Source organism: Myotis davidii, unplaced genomic scaffold, assembly GCF_000327345.1.
Source record: "Myotis davidii unplaced genomic scaffold, ASM32734v1 scaffold370, whole genome shotgun sequence".
NCBI classification, from domain to species: Eukaryota; Metazoa; Chordata; class Mammalia; order Chiroptera; family Vespertilionidae; genus Myotis; species Myotis davidii.
The window spans coordinates 7,890,313-7,903,586 of NW_006288615.1; the positions used below are offsets into that span (position 1 = coordinate 7,890,313).

Genomic DNA, 13,274 nt, shown 5'->3' on the forward strand with positions numbered 1-13,274 from the left:
AAATGGGTCTCGCTCCTCCTGCAGGTCCCAGTGCATGGTCTCCTCCTCAGAGAGGCTGATTCTGGCGGGGGAGTGCGTGAGGAAGCCCTCGAACTCAGGGTAGCTGCTGAGGGAGACGCTGCAGGGTATTTCCGTGCACAGCTTGATCAGGTGCTCCCGGAACCACAGCCCCACTTCCTGGCTGCCGTCGGGGTAGGTCTCGATGCCCGGCCCAAACCGCTCGTCTGCTTTGTACAGCCCCTGAAAAACAAGTCCCGCCAGGGCAGAGGGAGGACTCAGCAGGGCTGTAGACTCTGCCACCCGTTTCTTAAAATCAAAAGAAGAAATGTCTTCATTTCCTCAACAAATATCCATTGAGGCTTCCCATGTCCCAGGTACAGGGACCTACAGCAAATGTGTAAACACAGACACCTCGGTGGAGGATCTGGTGGTCAGGGGTAGACGGGTCCTTCCTCGGAAAGTGGGGACATGACCAGGGGCCTCAAGGTGGAAATGTGTGTGGGATGTCAGGAGGGGCCCATTTCAGGGAACCCCCTGCAGCTCTAACACTGGGGGCCCAGCCCAGGTGCTCCAGCAGCATGTGGGTGAGGCGCCAGGCTCCCGGTCAGACAGACCCCAGCAGGTATGAATAAGGAGGAGGAGGAGCTGATCCTGGCTGCCCATAAATCTGGCAGAATGCAGCAATTCCTGGGCCTTTCTGAATGCTTCCACCAGGTATGGAGTCAGAACAGCCAGGAAGAACAGATGAGAAACTATGAGTGACAATACAGCCCCCAGGACAAGCGAGCCTGGCCGCACAGTTCCCTGCAGGGCATGCAGAGAAAGACTCAGTTCCCAGGGACCTGATCTTTCCTGCGATGGCGCTGATGGATGTCTGGAGGTTGTGGGAGGGCAGAGGAATTTTTATGAGGAAGTGTCTTGTCATCAGAGCTATAATCACAAATGTAGACTCTGCCAATCACCCAATGGTTAAATAAGGAAGGTGTGTCCACAGATGCTACTTCTTGCAGGTTTTAAATTTTCTGTTTTTGGTATGTGTTGTCAGCCAATGGTCACTGGTGCCCATTCAAGGACAACAGGAATCCCAAATTTGGGGTGCAAAGAAGAAAGACACTTTATTCAGGCTGTGATCTGCTCTGTTCCAAGCAGGCCAGGAAAACTCATTCTTTGGTGGAAAGGGAAAGTGCTTCCCAGAAGTAGAGGGGACTTGGCTTTTACAGACAGAAGTCCCCGCCCTTGGCCCCTGATTGGTCTGTCCTCTTGCAAATAAGGACTCCAATTGCTTGCACTTTGATTGGTTCAAAAGGCACTTTCCTGATTGGACAGAATGGAGCTGCTCTGATGGGTCAGTGAAGATGTTGATGGGGATATAGCTGCACTGCTCCATTTGAATGGGGAAAGCCTCAGTCCTACTGGTTGAAATAGGATTCCAGGACTCCTCTAGAAGGGCTGGCTCAGATGGCAGAAACAGTGCAGGCAGGCATTCAGTGTAGAGGCTTCTCCCTGAAGTGCAGTTTGCATGAGAAGCTTCTGTGAAGAAATGACTGCTTGGCTCTGTTTTGTTGTATTTTTAAATTTGAGCCCAGTTAGCCACCAGGAGCCCTACTTAGCCCTACTTACCATCTGCTTTTTCAGTGTCCACATTGTTTACTTTTTTTTAATTCTTATTTTTTGTTAATCCTCACCTAAGGATATTTTTTCCATTGCTTTTGCAGAGAAGGAAAGGCAGGAGGGAGGTAAAGAGAGAGAAACATTGATGTGACACATCAATTGGTTGCGTCCTGTACACGCCCTGACTGGGGGCAGGGAGCAAACCTGCAACCCAGGTATGTGCCCTTGACTGGGAGTTGAACCCTACACCCTCAGGTTGACACTCTAACCACTGAGCTACCAGCCAGGGCCGCAGTGTTTATTTCTGAGCAAAGAATCTTCTAGGAAATCATTCTAAAGGTCACCAGCAAACATGGCAGGATCCGTGAGCAGGCCATGACCTCAGCACTGTCTGGAGGCCAAGTTCATGCTGCCATCCATCCCTCAAGACTGCAAGAAATGAGGGATTATGTGCTGCCCTGAGGAGAGGGGGCAGGAATATGTATGCATATTTGCTGAAATTTTGTAGGTGCAAAGATATAACATCAGCAATGACAAGGGAGGGTTCAGAATGTTAGAGTTCAGGATGTTAGAGAAAAGCGTACTCCTCTGGGTGGACCCGTTTGCTAGATTTGACTAGGAAAATAGCAGTTTTGTACATAATTACAAAACTAAATTAAAGCAAGATTTAACAATAGACTCTTAAGCCATGTAAACAAAATAGCACACATGAATGTGGCTCTATATGCAGTGGTGGATTGGCCCCAGAAAGGAATCCTCCCATGGGATTTGACCCTGGTGGGACAGGCCGGGGGACAAAAGGAAGGCCAAGGAATCTTGAGTTCATCACAACCACGATGGTGGTAGTGATGCTATGTTGTTATCCTGAAACCATTACAGATATTTTATGAGACAAAGCAAATGGAGAAATTTTGTTAATAGTTAGAAACTGAGATTGTTAGGACTAAGAGAAATGTAGGCAGACACAGCAGCAGAGCCGTGAGTGAAAGCTTCACCCTCCTACACTGCAGCTGGAAATATTAGGAGAAATGGGGGATGTCTTTTCTCATCAAGGAATATATTTTTGCCCTAGCCAGTTTGCCAAGTGGTTAGAGCACCAGCCCTGGGACTGAAGGGCTGCAGGTTCGATTCTGGTCAAGGGCACATACCTTGGTTGCAGGCTCAATCTCCAGCTCCAGTTGGGGCATGTGTAGAAGGCAACCAATCAATGTGTCTCTCTCAAGTCGTTTCTCTCTCTCTCTCTGTCTTTCCCCCTCCCTTCCACTCTAAAAACCAGTGGGGGAAAAACAGCCTTGGGTGAAGATTAACAAAGAAAAGAAAAAAAAGAAAAGAAATGTACTTCTAGATTTACTACTGGAAAGGCCTAAAAATAACAACCACCCAACAAGGCAGTAATGAACACCCAGACTGTGGTTCCTAAACACTGTGTCCCACTAAAGGGACCACGCTCCCTAGACAAACAGTCAATTCTGGTCCAGGGTGGGAGATGCATGAAGGAACTTGGAACTACTTATCACCGCAGAAAGCGAGAAAATGACCCAAACCTGCAGGAACTGTGTCAAAATCGCAAGAGCTAAACCATGAGGCTCTCCCTGACCAAAGGTGGGACAATCTGGGTATCAAATAGCATAATAACAGCAAGGGATTGAAATACATCAACTATGTTAAAATCCATCAGTTTATGAAGATACTAAAAACATTAACCATCATTGGCCACCTGAAGCGTGTAAAGAAATGGATTTACGGTGCCCTGTTCCCCCTGCACATGCAGTGGCCCCGCCCCTCACCCACACCCGGAGCCCCATCCCCTCACCTGGAACAGCCTTGTCTTCATGTACATAGTGCCGTAGCCTTCTCGGAAGCTGAGGTAAAACATGCCAGTGAAACTGGAGCCGTCTGGCCACATGTAGGTGCCGAAGCCATGGCGGTGGTCCCGGTAAAACTGCCCATGGTAGGACTGTGGACCAAAAGCTCTGTGACACGCATGTCTGAGAGCTGCCCCTCACCACCCAGGCCCCTACAGAACCCCTAAGGGTGTCTGTTAGACACCATGTCTGGCCAGCATGAATGGGGACCAATGGGGTTACAAACTCATGGGGTGCCTGGACACTGGGTCCTCTTCAAGTTCGGTGGCCAATGTGGTAGAGCTTAGTCACCCAAATCAGGCACAGGGGGTGCCAGGCGGTTAGTCCCCCCAGTGGCCACGCTTCCTCCTGCCTGGCTCAGGTGAGGGAGTGGGGGAGGTGTCAGAACGGCCCAGACATCCTGAGTCAGGAAGGGGGAGGCCATGATGGGGTCAGTGCCCACCCTGGGTTTAGGCAGAACCTGTCTCCCCTCAGGAGCTCTTGCCTAGGCTCAGCCCTCATCTTGTCTGGCCTCCACTCAGCTTCACAGACAGCAGGCTGGCCCAGGGAGTGGGAGGCTGCCAGCCTCCGGGTCACCCATGTGGCCCTAGGGGGAGGGGTGTGGGCTCTAAGAACATGGATATGGCTTTGATTTAACCCTTTGCAGTTGTTTGTCTACTCTCAGCCACCAAAGCTTTTTTACCGTTCCGGTCGTATGTCTGCTCTCAGCCACCACAGCAAGGAACCGTACGAATCTTAACTCTATCCATTCATCTATCAGTTCATAATTTCTCTGAAAGCTCTTAAGTGTCTAAGCGACTTGTCACAAACCAAAACATTGCCCCGACAAATCGGAGATATCGAAACTCAATATAAACAAACGCGGCCGTTCCACTCTCGCCATGCAAAACACCGTGGTGAGTCAGTCGCCTTTTGAGAGTGAAGAAATCGACAAGCTTTGATTCTACAAGTAGTGACGTCGTTCCAAAAAAAGAATTAATAAATCTTGTTTATCCTTCATAATCTTGCATGTTATGTATCACTGCTCTTTCAATGGAAATTAATTCCGACCAGTACGACACCCATGTCCAAATTTAATACGACCGCAAAGGGTTAAAACTCCTCCATGGATGGGGGCCTCTGTCTGTGTTAGGGGTGGGGCTATCAGAACCAGCCCTCCAATGGGAACCCTGGAAGGAACAGAGAATGTGAGGTTCAATTGCCAGACTCGACTGTCATGCGTATCAGACGGTTGCCTTCTGCACCAGAGGTGGGCTGGACAGCACTCAGTCGACTGTTCATGCTCTGCACAAAGGGGATGCACTATTGCCTGCTTCCTGTCCCTTTTCTTTCCTCTAGCAACTGAGATGTCTCCCCATTCATTTGTCAATGGACTGACCCTACCTTCATCCCCCACACATGTGACCACGCCTGGCCAGCCAGAGGGCTCCAGTCCTAGCCTTGATTTGGGTTTGACCACAGGACCCATCCCCAAGCCAGACCAGGGTCCTGCTGGGGTTTTTCTTCTCTTCCAGGAGTTCATGATGCCACCCTGTGGGTTTGCCAGATGGTAGAATATAAGTCCTGCCCCCCTCCACCCTATAAAAATGGGGAGAGAAAGGGCCTGGTGGGTCATTAGAACCCTGGACCCAGCCACACAGAGGACTACGGGACCCCTGTGATGGGCTTCCAGTTACAAGAGCCAACAGGCCCTTTTCGGTGCAACCAGGTCTAATTTGGGGTCTGCTGGTTACTCCTCCTGAGTCTGGCAGGGCCAGACACTGATGAGCAGAGAGGCCCTCGGCTGGGGACCGCCTGCCTTCCACTATCATTCCATATGTACGACGATGTGGGGAGTATCAGAGTCCATTCAACTGAAGAGTAAAAACCTATGCTGCACACTGCTTGTGTAGGACTGGGGGCATTTAACTATCAGCATGAGAGGATTCTGACCACGCCCAGCACTGGGCAATGTCCCCATGCTTCCATCCACCCCTCCTCGGGCCCCTGCACAGACCTAGGGCCTCATCTGACCAGCAGAGCGGACGTGCTCGGTCCTGTTCTTTCAATACAGTTAATGTGTTCAAGACAACTGCTGGCGAGTGGCGCACCCTCTGCCTCCTGGCCTCTGGCTCACAAGCCTCCGTGGCTGTACGAGCATCTGCTTGGTGGACCCAGAGGTCCCTGCCAGGCCCCTGCTGTGCTCTCCCTCCACAGGGAGAACCTGGCATTGGGAGGGCAGGTTGATGTACCCAAACTTCCCACCACCGTGAGAGGGCAGTCTGACCCCTGCACACCATAATGTCAGTTAAAAGAGAAATCAGCTAAGAAGTAAGAAACAAAAAAAAAGGAGACATATGTAATACTCTTTGTAATACTTTAAGCATTAAAACAAAATAAAAAATATATATATATTTTTAAAAAGACTAAGAAAAAATTTGAACAGGAGTCAGTGCTCGAGTCATGAATGTCCTGGTGAGCCCCGCTCAAGGGCAGAAACTCAGCATGGGCTCAGGTCCCTGCCTGCCTGCCACTGTCCTGGTCACAGGAGAGCTGGAGGCTCCTCCAAGCTTGGGGCATGTTCCAGGCATCTCTTGGATAGGAAAAATGTTAGTCTGGCATCCCTTCTCAGAAGAAGAGAGATGGGCCTTGGTGGCTGAGCCCTGGGCCAGGAGGGAAGGAAGCATTGGAAGCCAGTTACCTCACCCGTAGGCCACGAGAATTCTCCATACCCCAGCTTCATGTCCAGCCCGAAATGCCCTCGGTAGACGCAGCCATCCTGCCACTTCTGCACACCTTGGACCAGCTGGATGTAGGTCTCCTTCAGGTCCTGCTCCCTAAGGGGGGCCTGGGGCTCCTCCTCCTCCTCTTCCTCCTCTTCTGGGGCCTCTGGCACATTCCTGGCGGCATGAAGGGCAGCAAGAGGGAAGAACCGAACTGGCCAGAGGTCTTCAGAGTGACTGTGTGCCGAGAACCACACTCTACCACACCGCACCTCCCAACAACCCCAAGGCAAAGGCTGTTGGTATCCTCATTCTCCAGAAAGGGAAACTGAGGCAGAGAGGGTACAGTGATTGCCCAGGAAGTGGAAAGTACTGTAAGGCTGTCTAACAAGGGTAATGGCGTGCAGCATCCACCCAGAGCTGGGCAGACACTGGTGGACCAATGGAACAGGCTAAGCAAGGAGAGGGAGCTTCAGGTCAAGGGATGATCCAAGAGCAACTCAAGGGGCAGCAATGGACCCCTCAGAGGAAGGGCAGATGCAGGGGTGGGTGGACGCTTAGCAGAGGCAGAGAATGTGTGCCAGGGTGGGCTTGCCTCTTTCCTGTTCTTGCTATCTAAAAGTACAATCCTGATTCAAAGGTGGACCCAGCCTCACCCAGCACACACACACCTTCTCTGCCTCCCTCCCCCTCTAAAGGCCTGTCTTGGGGATGCTACATCCGGGTGTCTGCCTAACCCGTGCTGTGGTCAGGCTGCACGCAGTGTAGGAACACTCAGACTCTGAGCCCCCTCCACCAGATGGCCCTCAAATGCCAGCCATGAGCCACAGAGGCCTAAAGCCGGCCCAACAAGGAGGGACTGAGCTGCTACAAACACAAGGATTTCTATTCCATGTTGTTATACGCCTGTAGGAAGAAGCCAAGAAGGATAGACACCAACATGCAACAATGATGAAGTCTGGGGCTCAGATATGCTTTGCTGTTGTTCTTTCGCTTACCTGTGTTTATGGGTTGAATTGTGCCCCGAGCCCCTAAAATGTGTTGGAGTTCTACCCCTTCAGAACTTCACAATGTGACTTTATTTGGACCCTAATCCAATGTGACCATTGTCCTTATAAAAGAAAGAAGTTGGGACACAGAGGATTGTAGAGAGGTGACGTGTAGACAGAGAAAACACAGCCATCTGCATGCCTCGGGGAGAGGCCTGCCACAGGCGCTTCCCACACCCTAAAAGAGAACCACCCTGCTCATGCCTCTTGGACTTCACACCTGAGAACAATAAATTGTTGTTTAAGTCACCTGCCTGTGGTTCTTTGTTAGAGCTCTGGCAAATGAGCATACCAGTATTTTCTCATTTTCTACATGGCATAGATACTACTTGTTAATTTAAAAAAGTTAATGAGGAGGAAAGATAACTGACAGTAAAAATAAGAAAAATACAAATTTTCAAAAATTTCCCTAAAATAATAAATAAAAATGATTTTGAGGTTAAATAAGAAAATCATACTGCAGACAATCAGCTGTAGGGCCCACTTCAGGGTCACTGGAAATGATCAGCTGGCAAGGTGGACATGAGTTTGACCACTTGGCTCTGTCACCAGATAGTTCCTTACTTCCTCATGTCAGTCTGCTCAGAGGCTGTGACAAACTCACAGATGGGGAGCTTACACAGCAGGTATTTATTACTCCCAGTTCTGGAAGCTGGAGGTTCAAGGTCAGGGTGTCGGAAGACTCGGTTCTCTGTGCCTTCAATGCTGGAGAGTGGGAGCTGTTAGTCTCTTCTTCTTGTGAGGACAGTAACGCCATCATGGGGCCCCACCCTCGGGATCCCACCTAATCCTAATTACCACACGGATCTCCCAAAAGTCCCCTTCCCTAATATTATCACATTGTGGTTAGGGCTTTGACACAGGAATTTCAGGGGTGGGGACACAATTCAGTCCATAAAAGGGACAAACACAGTGGGTTAGAGGGTGGATTTTTCCTCGCTCTGAGAGAAGCACCTGGCCCAAAGTAGGCCTACCAAGTGTCAGCTCTCACATCAACACCCTGTGAAGATGCTATGCCAACCTGGGACTGGGCCCCCCATGGCGTAAAGCAAATGCCCTAAGACTGTGAGGTGACAGACCAGCCCAGCGTGGGCAGGCTAGACAGAAGGTGCCAGGATCAGGCTCTGGGGCCCAGTCGCCCATTATGGTCATTTTCCTCAGTGGCTGTTGATACAACATTGGGGTGTTGCTATTTCTCCAGAGACTAGATTTTTGAGGGATAATATAACTTTTAGCAATTTCTTAACACCTGCCCCAAAGCTGGATCCCAGCTAAGTCTGGTCCTCAGCGTGGGCCGCAGACCTCCCTACCTTTTGGTGAAGAGGATGGAGCTCTCCACGGCCCCTGTGGAATCCTCATAGGCAGTAGGCTCACTGCCTCTCCTCTCCAGCTGGTCTGAGGAATAACCACCTTCCATGTCTCTCCTCTATGAACCTGGAAGCAAACCCGGAGACCCACAGTAGCTCTCAGGGCTCCTGGTAAGTGCCCACTGACCGCCCACCGCCCACGGCCTCAGAGGAACCGCCCCTTCCCCAAACCGGACCTGGTCCAAGACCACCCCCCCACCCATCCTGTTAGAACCTCCAGGAAATCCTCACCAGAGCTCCGAGGGTCTCCTGTCCCTTCCGTGGGGTGAAAACCACAGGAAGAGCCGGTGGGGCCACCCTCCCACGGCCACAAGTGGCGAGGTCAGTCCAGCGCCAGCTAAGTACCCTCCATTCCCCCGGGGTCCTCAGGAGCCAGCTGCGAGGGCGGCTGGACCGGGCGCAGGTGCGTGGCCCCCACCCAACCCCTAACTCACCTCACAGCCTAACAGGCAAGTCGGGTCTCAAATTTCCTCTCTGCTCCTCCTCAGGAGCGTGGGACCAAGCGCAGCCCCCGCCGCCGCCTCAGTGGAGCTCAGAGACACCTCCCCGCCCCCTCAACACACACACACACACACACACACACACACACACACACACACACACACACGGCTCACCGCAATTCGCTGCTGCCCCGCCGGGATCCCGACCGCGCCCCTGCCACAGGGTCACACCAGGCTCGGAGAGCTCACAGCGGCCACAACAGGTCAGCCAGCAGCGCAGGCCCGCTGGCCAGTCTCCACTGGGCTCAGTGCTGGAGCCCAACAGCGTCGGGTTTCCCTGGAGACGACCTCACTCCCCGCCCACGTGCCCGCTACGGCTCTTGGCCTGGCCAATCCCGCGCCCGCCTCTCCCGGACACGCCCCCAGGCGTTCAGGGTCGGGGCAAGGTGTGACCCTCTGTGACTTCACAGGAACCCCTGGCCGGGTGTACCTGCCCTCTGACCTGCCCGGTGGGCACACACCCTCCCCGCACCTCCGCACGTGCTGCTGGCCTTCTGTCTGAGTCCCCCCGCAGGGAGCCGGCAGTCGGTCTCCACCCTTCACTGACCCCTATGTCCAGCAGAGATGCTGGGTCAGCCTCTGGCCTAGGGCATATCCGGGGAGATGGAGCGAAATGCTGCCAACGCCCCCGCGAAGAGGGCCCCGAGGAAACGGCCGCACAGCAGAGGGATAAATTAACTTGTCTACCATCGCCGGATCGGATCGAGCTCTGCCTGGCTCTGAAGCGGGCTCCTTCCTCAGTACATGTTTGTGGGAGGCACAGAGCGGGAGCTCAAGGTCTGGTGGGGAAACTAGATGAGGCAAAGGCCTGGGCTCACTGGGAGAGAAGGATTAGCTGTTGGGACTGACAAGTTAGAAGTCTCCAGAACACCTCTTTTTGGGCCATATTTTGGGATTTAGAATTGTTTGGCCAATCTCACCAAACTGTCAGATTTTTCACAAATAAGTGTGTGTGTGTGTGTACAAATAGTAGTTTTAAACTACTGTCTAGTCCAGTAATTCTCAACCTTCCTAATGCCGCGACCCTTTAATACAGTTCCTCATGTTGTGGTGACCCCCAACCATAAAATTATTTTCGTTGCTACTTCATAACTGTAATTTTGCTACTGTTATGAATTGTAATGTAAGTATCTGATACGCAGGATGTATTTTCATTGTTACAAATTGAACATAATTAAAGTATAGTGATTAAAAACAAAATGTAATTACATATGTTTTCCGATGGTCTTAGGCGACCCCTGTGAAAGGGTCGTTCGATCCCCAAAGGGGTCGCGACCCACAGGTTGAGAACCACTGGTCTAGTCTTTTATATTGGGCAGTATATTAGTTTCCTAAAGCTGTTGTAACAAACTGGGTGGCTTAAACCAACATAAGTTTTTCTTTCATCAGTGTTTGTGTCTCCAAATCTTCCTCTCCTATAAGGACACTAGTCATTTGGTTTAATCCGGTATGACATCATTACATCTGCAAAGACCCTATTTCCAAATAAGGTCATTAACAGGTACCAGGGGTTTAGGACCCACCATTCAACCCTCAACAGGTGATAGGATTTACCAGGTTTGTAGGATCTTTTGAAGTGTTAGTTGAATTTCTCTTTACATAAACACATTTACAGACAGCGCGTTGTGCCTCTGCTCGGCTTCCCAAACTGCTGTTGAAGGGAGCAGGAAGGAGGGCGCTCCTCAGGAAGCTGGTGTCAGGTCCAGAAGAGGGTGGTCCAAACTAAACCAGCCATCAAGGTCAAGAGAATAGGCTGGAGACAGAGACTTGTTACCCACTCATTCGCTCCGTGGGATGAAGGAGTGTGACGGATCATGTAGGCCTTGGAACAGAAAACCCACCTCATCCTCCAACAATAAAGGGTGATTTGCTGGCTCAGGAAACCGAACGGCCCCAAGAGGAAGGTCTCAGGTTTGGTTTGGTTCAGTGGCCCAACAATGTCATGAAGGATGTGGTTTCTCCCAACGTGGCATTCACCCAAGGCTGCCTTTCCCCTTGTGGTGTTAAGGATAAAACGGAGATCTCCATGCTCCTCTCCGCCTCGGTTCATGAGAGCCCAAGCCCTTTGATGAAGCAATGATGGGATAACAGCCTTACTGATTGGCTACAGGTAACCAGGACCCACTTCTGGAACTGGCAGACAGAAAATCTATTTGGTTGGCTCCCATGAACTTGGGAAAACGGGAATTTCATTGCTTCTCCAACCCAAGAAAGCCCATCTGTCCTTAGGGAAGAAGAAGAAAATGGATTCTGGGAGGGCTTTTGTGGGAAATGTCCGGACCTGCAGTCAATGAAGACCTGGCTGCAAAGTGGTATCTGAGTCTTTAGCTCAGCAAGGAGCTGGCCCAGGTTGTAACAAAGATCTGATGGTTACCAGTGCTTGGAGGCTGCAGCTGAACCGAGAGAATAAAGACCACCCAGAGATTATACATAGGTTAATTCTGTCAGATTTATCCAGTACTAGGTATGGGGTAGGGGGTGGAAGGGGTTTGGTACTAGAAGATAATCTCTGGTAGAATGGGTTGCAAATCTTAGGCAAACAATGGAGATGAATCAGAAAATTTTACTATCATCAGATTAAAATTGAAATTGCAACTAAATAAATATATGCAAGGCTGCAGTCAGTTATTTTTCACTGAAACCATTCCCTGAAAGGAATGGGTCATCAGAAAAATCTATTGAAGAGGTGGTATTCTTTTTCTTTTTTTACTATATTTCTATTGATTTCGGAGAAGGGAGAGGGAGAGAGAGAAACAGCAATGATGAGAAAAATCAGTGATGGGCCACTTCCTACACTCCCCACACCTGGGGATCAAGCCTGCAACCTGGGCATATGCTCTGACTGGAAATCCAACCGTGATGACTTCCTGGTTCATAGGTCGACGCTCAACCACCGAGCCACGCTTGCTGGGCTTGAAGAGGTATTCTTAATGAATCTTACTGAAGAGGCAACTGTGTGGATATTACATGATACTAACTTTTTGAAGTTAACAAGGATGTCTCAAAAGTTAATAACTTAGAAAAATAACAAAAATACCGTATATTAAAAAAATGAAAAGTTAATGGTAAATAGCTTTATATAAACTATGTTTTACAATAAAAGGGAAATACCCCTAACCAGTTTGGCTCAGTGGATACAGCGTTGGCCTGCAGACTGAAGGGTCCCGGGTTCGATTCTGGTCAAGGGCACATGCCCAGGTTGTGGGCTCCATCCCCAGTGGAGGCCATGCCGGAGGCAGCTGATCAATGATTCACTCATCATTGATGTTCCTATCTCTCTCTTCCTCTCTGAAATCAATAAAAATATATCTTTAAAAAATAAATAAAAGGGAAATAAAATGCAGAAATTACAAAGGGCAACTTATCAGGAAGCAGATAACAGGAGGAATAAGCATAAAGCTATACTAAAGGGCACCTCAGCCCGCAATACAGTTATAGGAAGTAGTTATTAAGAATACATGATAAAAAGAAAAATACACGAAACCAAGCGATTTACCAAGACAACGATATCGAGAATACTGGTCAGGTGCGGATGAGGATCTGTGACAGGGCCCCCCTGCTCCTCTGCACAACAGCCACAGCTTGAGACGCCCCCTCCCCGAGCCCCGCGGTAGCCCACCTGGCCCGCCCGCCTGGTCAGACTCCGGTGCAGCTGAACCTCTCGGGTCGCAGGGACCTTCATCCAATTCTAGAAGCCCGCCTCTCCAGTCTGCTGGTAAGCTCCTCCCACAAGTAGCACCCATAGCCAATCAGAGGAGGTGCCCCGCAGGGCCTGACTAATGAGGAGGTGGCCAGGAGCTTGTGGGCGGGACCCGCTCGTGCACAGCCGAGATGCTGACCTCTCCGGGCGGCCCTCGGATACCTTTAGGACCCGGGCCAGCCTCCAGACTTCCCAAAATAGACCCCCGGGCCAGATGCCTGAGCGCGTCATGGACTCCGGAGGAGCCGAACGCCTCGGCGGCGGCCCGGCCACACAGCCGCCATTGGCGCACGTCGCCCCCTCGCTCTTTCTCGGGAACGCACGCACTGCAGCAGCGTCTGAGCTGCTGGCGTGCGCGGGCGTCACCCTGTGCGTTAACGTCTCGCGCCAGCAGCCCGGGCCGCGCGCTCCCGGCGTGGCCGAGCTGCGCGTGCCCGTGTTCGACGACCCAGCCGAGGACCTGCTGGCCCACCTGGAGCC

The 13,274-nt window shown here is 51.1% G+C and overlaps 2 protein-coding genes across 2 annotated transcripts in view; one reads left to right on the forward strand and one right to left on the reverse strand.

The window, feature by feature from the left end:
• Positions 1–8,644, reverse strand: part of ANKMY1 (ankyrin repeat and MYND domain containing 1) — a 39,892-nt gene extending 31,248 nt beyond the window's left edge. The window contains exons 1-6 of the mRNA XM_015561810.1: positions 8,538–8,644; positions 7,832–7,932; positions 7,686–7,721; positions 6,157–6,485; positions 3,425–3,568; positions 4–240 (exon numbers count right to left, since the gene is read on the reverse strand). Coding sequence (XP_015417296.1) covers positions 4–240; positions 3,425–3,568; positions 6,157–6,485; positions 7,686–7,721; positions 7,832–7,932; positions 8,538–8,644 — 954 coding nt within the window. The remainder of the gene's footprint in view (positions 1–3; positions 241–3,424; positions 3,569–6,156; positions 6,486–7,685; positions 7,722–7,831; positions 7,933–8,537) is intronic.
• A 4,375-nt stretch (positions 8,645–13,019) lies between these two features.
• Positions 13,020–13,274, forward strand: part of DUSP28 (dual specificity phosphatase 28) — an 839-nt gene continuing 584 nt past the window's right edge. Inside the window, exon 1 of the mRNA XM_006760674.2 lies at positions 13,020–13,271. Coding sequence (XP_006760737.2) covers positions 13,024–13,271 — 248 coding nt within the window. The 5' untranslated portion in view covers positions 13,020–13,023. The remainder of the gene's footprint in view (positions 13,272–13,274) is intronic.